The following is a 13324-nucleotide window of genomic DNA, read 5'->3' on the forward strand; positions in this document are numbered from 1 at the left end:
GAAGTTCCACCCGTTTATTTCTCAGCAACTCAGTGAGCTCTGTGGCACCGTGTGGCCCCCAAGCCACCCTTTAGTCTCCTCCTTAAATTATGTTCACTCCAGAAATATTTCCCAGGATGAATTGCCTCAAGATGGTCATATTTACACGGGAGGGTATGGTGCTGGGAAACTCAGAGGACTGGGTAAAGAAACCTCAGGGCCCAGGATAATGGGGGGAGGAGGAAAGGTGCGGGGGAACGCGTCAGCAAATTCTTAAGAGCCTGGATCTCCTCGGTGGAAGTCGCGCCTTTCTGCACCTAGGAAATGTGTTGTCCTGCAGAAGAGACAGAAAGGGAGCAGTGAAGGTGACAATCTCCCAACCGGCCCCCTATTTAAAGCCCGTGGAACTGTCCTATGCCAGAGCCCTTAACACAGTAATGTTGGGAAGTCCAGGGGGAGGTGAGAGACGGCTTAGCAGGTAAGGCACTTGCCTATAAAGCCTAAGGACCCAGTTTCAATTCCCCAGTGCCCATGTAAAGCCAGATGCACAAAGTAATGCATGTATCTGAACTTTGCAGTGGCTAGAGGCCCTGGTGTGCCCATTCTCATTCTCTCTGTCTCTCTCTCAAATAAATAAATAAAATAAAATAAAATAAAAGAGGGCCGGAGAGATGGCTTAGCAGTTAAGCACTTGCCTGTGAAGCCTAAGGACCCCGGTTCAAGGCTCGACTCCCCAGGACCCACGTTAGCCAGATGCACAAGGGGGCGCATGCGTCTGGAGTTCATTTGCAGTGGCTGGAAGCCCTGGCATGCCCATTCTCTCTCTTCTCTCTCGGTCTCTCTCTCTCTGCTTGCAAATAAATAAATTTAAAAAAAATAAATTAAAAAAAAAGAAAATTACAAGCCACCGTGGTGACACACGTCTTTAACCCAGCACCAGGAGGCAGAGGTAGAAGGATTGCCTAGAGTTTGAAGCCACCCTGAGACTACATAGTGGATTCCAGGTCAGCCTGAACTAGAGTGAGACCCTACCTTGAAAAACCAAAACAAGAAAAAGAAAAAGAAAATTCCAGACTGCCAAAGGCAGGTCCTCATGGTAACTAGCCCTTCCACAAGCACCTGACCTGAACACCCCCAATACCCCTCTGAAGGACCTGTGAGCAAACAGACCAATGGAGTTGTTACCTTCTGGGTAACTGGATCCAGGAAGAGGGATGTAGCCTAGGAGAGGAAGGAACTTGATTATCTGATTGTACCAGGCTTTGTGGATAAAAGAATCAAGCGTGAATCACAACACACAGGGTGGGATGGGGAATCGCAGGGGGAAAGAGAGCGCAGATCAGGGAAGCAGGGCCGGGAGAGCCCCCGGGACCACTCACTGGAGGAGCGGGCCTTCCGCCAGCTGATCAGACCAACGCAGAAGAGTGTGAAGCCCAGGCCCAGGGTCGTTGCGGACACGGAGACCTTCACAGTCTGCATGGGGGACAGTCCTGGTGCTATTGAAAAAAAAAAAGGAGTTACTAGAGCTTATCTCTATAACTCAGTCTCAGAGCAACTCGGCTTACTGCCACCTCAAACACACATAACGGCAGCAGCCATGACTCACTTCCATTTGGTTATCCCGTTGTCCCATCCCTGGTCATCAGCCCTCCAGAGACACGTTCAGACTCGCTTCCCACTGCCAGGCTCTTCCTGTGCCACCACGCTGCCCGCACCTCACTCCCCCGGCCGGAGCGCTGGCCTTCCAGGATCACCCCGCCTTCGCCCCAGGGGCTTGCATGTTGCGTACACTTACTCCAGTCCTGGTGGATGGGCTCAGAGGCCCCGGCGTGCTGGACCACACAGGTGTAGGTGTCCCCATAGGAGGGGGTTAAGGCTAAGTGGGAGACGGTCTGGTATGTCCAGTCTCCGTTGGGCTGGGCCGTCTTCTGGATGCTGCTGTGAGGGGTGACAAGCTGCCCGTTCTTCATCCACGTGATGGTCACATCAGCCGGATAGAAACCCCACACATAGCAGGCCAGCATCACGGGCTCCCTGGTGTTGAAAGGGGTGGTTTGGGCCACTTGCACAGACGGTGGTCCTGCACAGGAGGGGGTGAAAAGCAGATGCCATCAGGGAGGAAGGTAGCATTCCTGTTCCGTTTCGACTGCAGTTAGAATTGACTCTGGCTTTGCTGGCCTTGCCTTGCCCCTTTCTTGTCTCCTTCAGAGTTGTGTTTGATCTCAGTTGGACAGCGCTGGGTCTGGGCTGTGGGCTGCTCGGCAGTCTTTTCATTTATATGCAGCCCTTAGCATGAAAGCCCACAAGTAAACGGCCACGAGAGACTTTGACTTTGGATTTGCAAAGGTAATAATAATAATAATCAAAGCTTGCTTAGGAAGTTGATTTACTAAGTAAACAAAGCCTTTTCTCCTTGGTTACTTTAGAGAAATAAGCTGAACTCTTAAATTTAACATTAGGGTAGTCCAAATAATGACACTGAAGGTTTTGTTTTAGTTTTTGTGTTGTTTTGTTTTGTTGAAGACAGTCTCATGCAGCCCAGCCTGGCCTTCCAACTCACTATGTAGCCAAGGATGACCTTGAACTTCTGATCTTCCTCCAGCTCCTAAGTGCTGGGATCATAGGCATATACATACCATCACACCTCTCACAATGAGACTCTCATCATTTTACTAATTTATTCTCTGCAGGAGATTATCCTATTTACCTCGGGTAATTACCTTGGGTAAATTTTTAAACAAGATCTTAAATTTAAAAAAAAAAAAAATCCAAGAAACTGGGCTGGAGGGATGGCTAAGCAGTTGAGGCGTTTGTCTGCAAAGCCAAAGGACCCAGGTTTGATTTCCCCAGGACCCACAAAAGTCAGATGCACAAGGGGGCACACACGTCTGTAGTTTGTTTGCAGTGGCTGGAGGCCCTGTCATGCCCATTTCTCTCTCTCTCTCTCTCTCTCTCTGTCAAATAAATAAATAAATAAAATATTTTTTTAAATCCAAGAAATTCTGTCTAAACGCGGATTCTCTAGCCCATGTCCCTGAATGCTATGTCCTTGTCTGGCGCCTGGGACTTGCATTTTCAATGGGCGCAGCTCAGCCAGACAGATGGAGAACGGCAGCTCAAAAATGACATCTTAGGACACTGTTGTGCCCTATGGAGATCTTCAAAGTTCACACTACAAGCTTTAAGCCAGTCTCCCTGCAAGGTATTTGTGGGGGAGGGGGGAGAGAGACAGAGAGGGAAAGAGAGAGAGAGAGAGAGAGAGAGAGGGCTTGCATCAGGATCCCAGGAAACCCCAGCCCACTCCAAATCAAGAACATCAACATCTGGGGTGAAGAGACAAGAGCACATGGGTCTCAAGGCAAGAGCACATGGGTCTCAAGGTGCAAGCCTGTAATCTCAGCCCTCAGGAGGCTGAGGCAGGGGATCATGAGTTCAAGGCCTCTCTGGGCTACAGAATAAGTTCAAAGCCAGCATGGCAATTTAGTGAGACTCTTCCTCAAAATGAAAAAGGGCCAAGGCTATAGCTCAGTGGTAGACCACTTGCCTAGTAAGTATTTCAAACACATTTTTTTAAAAAAGCGTGAAGAGCTGGAGAGATGGTTTAGTGGTTAAGGTGCTTGCCAGCAAAAGTCAAGGGATCCAGGTTAAATTCCAGACTACCTACATAAACCCATATGCACAAGGTGGTACATGCATCTGGGGTTTACAGTGGCTAGAGGCACTGGCACACCCATATTCATTCTCTCTCTCTCTCTCTCTCTCTCTCTCTCTCAAATGAAATAAAAAAGAAGCATGAACACTTTGGAGAGAAGCAATCAGACATCACCTGGTTGAACTTGAACTGCATTTCGAGATGCTGCAACCTGTGCTGCTAACTCTCCTCCTCTTCTCTTTTTATTTATTTACAAGGACAGAGGGAGAGAGAATGAATGCCAGGGCCTCCAGCCACTGCAAGCAGACTCCAGATGGAAGTGTCACCATGTGCATCTGGCTTTATGTGGGCACTGGGGAATCGAACCTAGGTTGTTAAGCTTTGCAGGCAAGCACCTTAACCACTGAACCATCCTTCTCTTCTTTTATTGATTGATTGATTGATTGATTGATTGATTGATTGATTGATTTGACAGAGTGAGAACAGAGAAAGAGACAGAGACAGAGAGAGAGAATGGGCATGCCAAAGCCTTAACCGCTAAGCCATCTCTCCAGCCCCCTCTCCTCCTCTTCTTTCTACCTGTCGCACCCTCATTAACCACCGTGCTCCCCCATGATGTCCCGTCCTCCCTTTCTGTATTCTATGTCCATGTGTTTCCTGCCCCTTCCCTGCTCAGGACCCCGTGTGTGCTGGGGCATCTTCTCTGTCCTCCACTCTCCTGCCTGTACTTCCTTAGAGCCCGCGACACCTCCTCTCCTCACGTGTTCTGTGGGTCAGTGTCCCCCAGAAGGGCTGGGTGCGTGTGGCACAGTCCTGGAGCCCATTACGCAAGCGCTGGAGCAGGTGTTCATCCTGGTTGAGGTAATCCACGATGCTGTTGGCCAGCCCAGCCAATGTCCCAAATTCGCAAGGGGCCATTTTCCCCTCGTCCGGATCCCAGCAGGCCAACAGGTCCTTGTTGAAGGAGATGCAATATGTGAAGTCCTTTGGAACCCCATCATCATCCAACAGGCAGATACTTTCCACATGAGCCACAAAGCCACCTGGAGCAGCGGAGGAAAGGATAAATGGATGTCTGCTGTTAGCATAGCGCACAGAAGCATGGTCTTGGGTTGGGGAGACGGCCTGGTGGGTAAGAACACTTGCTGCTCAGGCGCAAGGTCCAGAGTTCAGCCCCTAGCACCTGTGCAGAAAGCCGGGCAAGCCCATGGGTTCCTCGAATGCGTGCTGAGGAGGGAGAAGATAGGAGAACTGCTGGGGCTCACTGGCCAGCCAGTCTAGCGGGGAGCTCCAGGTTAAGTAAGAGACTGTCACAGAGGAGTGCTCAGCACTGAGACATCTCTATCACACCTTCCAAGGCTCGGGGTCCACTGTGGAAGAGGTGGCAGAAATAATGTAAGAGCCAAAGGAAGGGTAGGACTCCTTACAATGCAATTGTCCAGACACAAAGTGGCCTGGCCATCCATGACCTCACAGTGCCTGCTACCACCTACACAGAGACCCTCGTAATAGGAGGAAAAGATGATGACATCAAAATGAAAGAGATGGGCTGGAGAGGTGGCTTAGCAGTTAAGGCGCATGCCTGAGAAGCCTAAGGACCCTGTTTCAGTTCTCCAGGTCCCACGTTAGCCAGAGGCACATAATGGTGCATGCATGCGGACTTTGTTTGCAGTAGCTACAGGCTCTGGTGCACCCATTCTCATTCTCTCTCTCTCTCTTTCTAATAAATAAAAATAAAATATGTTTTAAATTTCTGTAATAAACCAGAGACAGTAAATAAATCATTTTCTTTTTTGTTTGTTTGGTTTTTGTTTTGTTTTGTTTTGTTTTCGAGGGTTTCACTGTAGCTCAGACTGACCTGGAATTCACTATGTAGTCTCAGGGTGGCCTCAAACGCACAGTGATCCTACCTCTGCCTCCTCAGTGCTGGGATTAAAGGCATGTGCCACCACACACACAGTAAATCATTTTCTTAGGTTCTGTGAATGTCTCCAGGAAATTAGGCAGCTCTGGGAGTGGGAAGAGGGGTCATAGGAGCTCTGGTGTGTAGCCAAGTTGGAGAGAAGTTGGTAGCCTGGGGTCCTAGTACTATTGACTGATGTCTGACACGAGGCTGACCCCTTAGTCTCAGTGGCCTGTGGTGACTTCTTTCTTTCTTTCTTTCTTTTTTAATATTTTATTTATTTATGTGAGAAACAGAGAGAAAGAGGCAGATAGAGAGAGTGACTATAGGCATGCCAGGACCTCCTGCCATCACAAAGAAACTCCAGAAGCATGTGCCATTTTGTGCATCTGGTTCTAAGTGGGTACTGGTGAGTCAAATCCTGGCCATTAGGCTTTATAAGCAAGCACCGTTAACCGCGGAACCATCTCCCCAACCCCAACTCCACTTTTTCTACCAAGGACAATAAAATCTGACTAACTTTCACATTCATCAGAGGCATCAGGCCTTTGAACACAGGTAGACGTACATGAACACAAGTAGACATGGATGAACACAGGTAGACATGCGTGAACACAGGTAGACATGGGTGAACACAGGTAGACATGCAGGAACACAGGTAGATGTGTGTGGACACAGGTAGACATGCGTGAACACAGGTAGATGTGCAGGAACACAGGTAGACATGCAGGAACACAGGTAGATGTGCAGGAACACAGGTAGACATGGGTGAACACAGGTAGACATGGGTGAACACAGGTAGACATGCAGGAACACAGGTAGACATGGGTGAACACAGGTAGACATGCAGGAACACAGGTAGACATGCAGGAACACAGGTAGATGTGCAGGAACACAGGTAGACATGCGTGAACACAGGTAGATGTGCAGGAACACAGGTAGACATGCGTGAACACAGGTAGATGTGCAGGAACACAGGTAGACATGCAGGAACACAGGTAGACATGCGTGAACACAGGTAGATGTGCAGGAACACAGGTAGACATGCGTGAACACAGGTAGATGTGCAGGAACACAGGTAGACGTGCAGGAACACAGGTAGACATGGGTGAACACAGGTAGACATGCGTGAACACAGGTAGATGTGCAGGAACACAGGTAGACGTGCAGGAACACAGGTAGACATGCGTGAACACAGGTAGACATGCGTGAACACAGGTAGATGTGCAGGAACACAGGTAGACATGCAGGAACACAGGTAGACATGGGTGAACACAGGTAGACATGGGTGAACACAGGTAGACATGCGTGAACACAGGTAGACATGCAGGAACACAGGTAGACATGCAGGAACACAGGTAGACATGGGTGAACACAGGTAGACATGCGTGAACACAGGTAGATGTGCAGGAACACAGGTAGACATGCGTGAACACAGGTAGACGGTCAGGAACACAGAACTGAAGACAGTTCGCATGCTCTCCTCTGTGTGAGGCCTCACAAGAGCACCCGCCGGCTTCAGCGAGACATCGGCCCAAGGGCAGGTCTTCCAGAAGGCAGTCTATTGGGATAGTTCCTGTCTCAGGCAGCATCTCCTGAGAGGTGATAAAGGGTCAAGTGCCAAGTGTGGTGGCACACGCTTGTAATCCCAATAGTAGCAAGGCTGAGGCAGAAGGATTGTCATGAGTTCAAGGCCAGTCTGGGCCACATAGCATGACCCTGTCTCCAACACAAGAAGGAAGGAAGGGAAGTAGGGAGGGAAGAAAAGAAGGAAAGGCCAAGAGAGTCAACGTTGTTCTATGCTGACCATGTTCTTTTTTTGGTTTTTCGAGATAGGGTCTCACTCTAGCCCAGGCTGACCTGGAATTCACTATGGAGACTCAGGGTGGCCTCGAACTCACAGCGATCCTCCTACCTCTCCCTCCTGAGTGCTGGGATTAAAGGCGTGCGCCACCACGAAAGGCTTGAGACTGTTCTTAGTTATTAATTGTGTCTGTACAGCTTTCTGAGGCCCTCTGCCGGTCCGCAGCTGCAGCAGCACACAGGCAGGCCGCGTCCAGCACATTCCGGTAAAGGACGCACGACCCAAACAGCTTGACCGCTGTGAACGTCGCTGCCTAAGTGCAGCGGAAAGCGCTACGAGAACACTAGTCAGGAGACCAACTGGCATCGGGTGTTCAAGCCCATTAACGAAACAGACAGCCTTACCCAAAGACAGTGGCAGGGGAAGGGAGGGCCCCCGAAAGGAAGTCCTTACCGGCTCCCGTGCAGCCGAGGGCGAGGCCCAGCAGCAGCGGGAGGAGTGCGGCCATGCTCCGCCGCGTGCAGCCGTGGGCAGCTCAGGCCCCCGGGACCAGCTCTTCCAGTCTTGCGGGGACCTTGGGTCCTCTCTTGTTCTGGGAGCCCCAGGCTCGATAAACGAGCTCCACACACTGAGGAGTGAGCTGGGGGGTACTCAGCTCCCAGATGCTCAACTTACTCCTACTCAGTCAAGTGCAGGGTCCCAGCCGTCGGACTGGCTAGGGAGGCGGGGGCAGATGTGGGGGCCAATCACCGAGCGCCTCGGAGAGCATCATCAGTTACTGGGGAAACTCCATTCTGCCCTAGGCTTTGCGGACCGCGCGCCTGGACTCATCGTTTTCTGGTTGCGTTTAGCAGCCGCTGTGTGGGCGATTTCCCACGTCCGTGACCGATGGGTGCAGCCTGAACTGCCCACTGGGCTCGCCTTCCCCTCTCCTGCCTTTCCACCTAGAATATTTCTCCTTTGTCGCTGCAAGGGCGGTCCCCGGGAAGATGGCACTTACACCCTTGGTGTGCCCTGTGGTCCAGGGCTTAGGAGGGCACAAGGCTCTTCCCGGGCAGGGGCAGGGCTGCAGACAAAGGCGAGGGCCCACGGAGCGTGCCACAGTTGTCTCGTGTCAAAGCAAGTCTGCAGCAGGAAGGACGCGGTTCTACCGAGAGACCGAGGACGGGACCTGGAAAATCCCTTCCTGGGCAGCCACCGCCTCTTCGGTCTGCGCTGGCCAAGCTGCGTTTCCTCCTCGGCCACACTAGCGGCTTCTGGGACCGGGAGACCCTGTCCTCCCACGCGCTCGGCCTTCCCCGGGCGCACCGCTCCTCGGGAGCCCGTGGTGAAAAGCTGGCCCCGGGCCCACAGAGCCCGTCCTCCTCCGAACTCTCAACTCCCCAGACGCTTTTCCCTACCGCCCCTTCAGTGCCCCGGCGCAACTCTGAATTTGTTGTTGTTGTTTTGTGTTTTTTATTTTTATTTATTTATTTGAGAGCGACAGGCAGAGAGAGAAAAAGGCAGAGAGAGATGGGGCGGGGGGAAAACGGGCGCGCCAGGGCCTCCAGCCACTGCAAACGAACTCCAGACGCCTGAGCCCCCTTGTGCATCTGGCTAACGTGGGACCTGGGGAATCGAGCCGCGAACCGGGGTCCTTAGGCTTCACAGTCAAGCGCTTAACCGCTAAGCCATTTCTCCAGCCCTGTTTTTTTGAGGTAGGTTCTCACTGTAGTCCAGGCTGACCTGAAACTTAGGGTGATCCTCCTGCCTCTGCCTCCAGGGTGCTGGGATTCAAGGCGGGCGCCTGGCACAGCTCTGAATTTTGAAGCCACTGGAACAATGAGAAGAAGCTTCCTTAATATTCTCCTGGAAAGGACAGCTTTTATTTAATGCACTCCAAATTCCAGTACTGGGGACAGAATGTGAGGCCTTGCATGCGCTAGGCAAGGGCTCTACCACAGAGCCACATCCCCAGCCCTGAGAAGACAGACTGTAGATGGCACCTGATTCTTCGATCCAGCTGTGAACTGTGTGACTGATAAATTTTCTCGTCAGACACTAAAACCCTGAGTCGGCTATCCGGCCCCGGTAAGCTCGGAGGCGGCTTCTACCCTGTCTTACTGTCTGGAAGCTCTTGGATTTAATGTGAGTGAGCTAAACAAAGGGGACTGGCTTGGCAGATGGCTCAGTAGATAAAGGGCTTGCGGCACAACTTTGAGTACCTGAGTTCAAGTCCCCAGACCCATTAAGAACCAGAAGCTGTGGCAGGCTTCTGGAACCCCAATGAGCCTAGAGAAGCAAGGGGGAGACAGGAGAATTTCCTGGAAGATGGCAAATGGAGCCACGAGCAAAAACGAGAGACCTTGAGCCAGGCGTGGTGGTGCACACCTTTCATCCCAGCACTCAGGAGGCAGAGGTAGGAGGATCACTGTGAGTTCGAGGCCACCCTGAGACTACATAGAGAATTAATTCCAAGTCAGCCTGGACCAGAGAGAGATCCTACCTCGAAAAAAATAAAAACAAAACGAGAGACCTTGCCTCAAATGAGACAGAAGCAAGGATGGACCAAAAGTTGTCCTCAAAGTGTCCTCTGCCCTCCACACACGCACCATGGCACGTGCACGCCTGTAGTCACACACATGAACTTGAACAGAAACAACAAATAAATACAATAGACAAACAAACAAAAGAGGGCTGGAAGGAAGACCTTGACACTATCTTCTCTCCCACAAGTACCCTGACCTCAGATGAGATGGAAAAATAATGTACCGCTGGGCTGGGGGGATGGCTCAGTGGCTAAGGTGCTTGCCCGCAAAGCCAAGCAACCTGAACAACCCAAGTCAGAATCCCCAGTACTACATAAAGCCAGATGCACAAAGTGGTGGATACATCTGGAATTCATTTGCACCAGCTAGGGGCCCTGGCACTCCCATTCGCTCTCTCTCCCTCTCCCTCTCCCTCTCCCTCTCTCTCTCTCTCTCTTATTCTTTCTCCTTGCAAATAAAAATAAATAAAATATTTAAAAAATCATGTACCATATTTCCCAGTTGCCCCTACTCTCCCTCCTTGGTTGGAAACCAAGAAATGTTCTGGAGTAGGCAAAACATGAAGCTAGAATCCAGAATTTGAGGGGTTTCAACTTTGTCACAGATACTATTCTAGGTAGGTAATATAATATAATGTATATTTTATATATAACATAAAATTTATATAATATTACATAGATATATATTTGTTTGGCTGGTGTTAGTAGGTTGATTAAAACAAAACAAAAAAAGTCTCAGATAGTCCAGGTTGGCCTTAAACTTGCTGCGTGGAGCTGAGGATGACCTTGAACTCCTAATCCTCCACCTCCCCTCCCAAATGCTGGGATGACAGCTGAAATGGCTGCCATCACTCTAGATAGGTTCTTTATATGCTACCTCACTTAATCTCAAGTGACTGGCTTAAAGGCTCAAAATACCAGTCTGGAGCTGGAGAAATGGCTTAGCAGTTAAGGCACTTGCCTGTGAAGCCTAAGGACTCAGGGTCAATTCCCCACATCCCACATAGGCCAGATGCACATGATGGCACCTGTGTCTGGAATTTGCAGTGGCTAGAGGCCCTGGCATGCTCATTCTCTCTTTCTCTCTCTCTTTCTCTCTTTCTCTCTGTCTCTCTCCCTCCCTCTCTCTGTCTCTAATAAATAAATAAAAATAAATATTTTTTTAAACTTTTTATTTATTTATTTGAGAGCAACAGACAGAGAGAGAGAGAGAAACGATGGGCATGCCAGAGCCTCCAGCCACTGCAAACGAACTCCCGATGCATGCACCACCTTGTGCATCTGGCTTACATAGATCCTGGGGAATTGAGCCTTGAACCAGGGTCCTTACACTTCACAGGCAAAAGCTTAACCACTAAGCCATCACCCAAGCCCATAAAAATAAATATAAATATTTTTGAACCAAATGTGGTGGTGCATGCCTTTAATCCCAACACTTGGGAGGCAAAGGTAGGAGGATCACCATGAGTTCGAGGCCACCCTGGGATCATATAGTGAATTTCAGGTCAGCCTGGACTAGAGTGAGACCCTAGCTCAAAAATAAATAGATAAATTATCAAAGCCAGTCTGGAGCTTCACACCCAGGGTCTAAAGAGGCTTTAAAACTTTTTATTATACAACTCCTACACGCCCACCCACCACAAGCATGCCCACACACAGACTACACCCTGGGCATGGATACCACAAATAGTGGAAGTTTGTGAAACTTCTGCAGATAAAAGGAAGAAGGGTGGCTGGAGAGATGGCTTAGCAGTTAAGGCACTTGCCTGCAAAGTCTAAGAACCTAGGTTCAATTCCTCCATACCCATGTAAGCCAGATGCACAAGGTGGCACATGCATCTGGAGTTCATTTGCAGTGGCTAGAGGTCCTGGTACATCCATTCTCTATCTGCCTGTTTATCTCTCTCTCTCTCAAATAAACAAATAATATTTTAAAAAGAGGAGAAGGGAGGAGCTGAAATCCACACCCATCCCTCCTATACTTAGAGCTCCTTCTGAACTATTTTGTCTTTATTTTTTATTTTTAATTGATTATTTGAGAGAGAGAAAGATACTGATAGAGAATGAATGCCCTAGGGCCTCCAGTTGCTGCAAATGAACGCCAAACACATGTGCCACATTGTGCATCTGGCTTACGTGGGTCCTGGGGAATCGAACCTGGGTCCTTTGGCTTTGCAGGGAAGCGCCTTAACTACTAAGCCTTCTCTCCAGCACTCCTTCTGTTCTTAGAGCATGTGTCACCTCTCCTTGCTCTTTTGCTGGTTTCAAAACTATGTGAGGCTCACACATTCCCTGGCACTCCTCCCACCCTGCCCAGGTAGCTGGTGGGGCTTTCCTTCAGGAACCAGGTCTTGGTATCCTTTTCCATCTCTACCAAGTGAAGCCCTGACAAAAGCCTGTATGGGCATGAGCAGTGAATCTGAGCAGAGTTCTCTCTGGTGTCTAACTCTCCACTCCAGCAGTCAAAGGAGATGTGAAACCTTCTGTGAGGCACAGCCGGAAATGGTCAGAGAAGTCCAGAAAACCAGAGACCTGTGCTCAGCAAAGCACTTCCTTCTTCTTTCCTCTCCAACTCCCAACGACAATCTTTTCTCTTCCCCGAGGTAGAGTCTCACTCTAGCCCAGGCTACCTGGCATCCACTATGTAGTCTCAGGGTGGCCTCGAACTCACAGCGATCCTCCTACCTCTGCCTCCAAGTGCTGGGATTAAAGGTGTGCGCCACCACACCCTGCTGCAACCACATTCTTCACAGATGTAGCTGTCTTCCCACATCCAGCCAATTACAAAGCCTCACTTGCCCTGTCCACCGGTGCTCACATCCTGCCCTGTCCTTTATAGCTACAATGAGACCCACAAAGTGAGTCCTCTCCTCCCCCCTCCCCCGGCCTGGCCCCAGCCTCTATGCAGAGAGGTTCCAGGGAACCCCCAGAGCCTGGGGAGGTGCGCTCTGCCCCTAGCAAAGGCCAGGTAGAGAGTGAAACCAACACTCCGGGGACAAGACTAGATGTTCAGTTAGGGAGACGGCTCAGTGGTTAAAGGCGCTTGCTTATAAAGCCTGCCAAGCTGGGTTCAGTTTCCCAGCACCCATGTAAAGCCAGACGCACAAGGTAGCACATACATCTGGAGTTTGTCTGTGGTGGCAAGAGGCTCTGGTGTGCCCATTTCTCTCTCTCTCCTCACAAATAATTTTCTTTTTTAAAAGGAGTGGATGTGAGTCGGGCATGGTGGTGCACACCTTTAATCCCAGCAGTCGGGAGGCAGAGGTGGGAAGATCACCATGAGTTCGAGGCCACCCTGAGACTACATAGTGAATTCCAGGTCAGCCTGAGCTAGAGTGAGACCCTACCTCAAAAAAAGGAGTGGATGTGAAAGCAAGTAAGCAATAAGACCATTGGGCTTGAAGGAGTCATCACAGGTCTGGAGGGCAGAGGGCCGACCCGCAGAGACTGGAGGTGAGC

At 50.2% G+C, this 13324-nt stretch overlaps 1 protein-coding gene across 1 annotated transcript; it reads right to left on the reverse strand.

Annotated features, from left to right (window-relative positions):
- LOC101602246 (HLA class II histocompatibility antigen, DM beta chain) lies at nt 1-8052 on the reverse strand. The gene is made up of 6 exons (XM_012947358.2): nt 7792-8052; nt 4393-4674; nt 1775-2059; nt 1359-1475; nt 1165-1200; nt 1-313 (listed from the first exon to the last, which is right to left on the reverse strand). The coding sequence occupies exons 1-6, from the start codon at nt 7844-7846 to the stop codon at nt 297-299; spliced, it is 792 nt and encodes a 263-aa protein (XP_012802812.1). The 5' UTR covers nt 7847-8052; the 3' UTR covers nt 1-296.
- Nucleotides 8053-13324: the final 5272 nt, after the last annotated feature.

The sequence above is a fragment of the Jaculus jaculus genome, chromosome 8 (assembly GCF_020740685.1).
Source record: "Jaculus jaculus isolate mJacJac1 chromosome 8, mJacJac1.mat.Y.cur, whole genome shotgun sequence".
NCBI lineage: Eukaryota > Metazoa > Chordata > Mammalia > Rodentia > Dipodidae > Jaculus > Jaculus jaculus.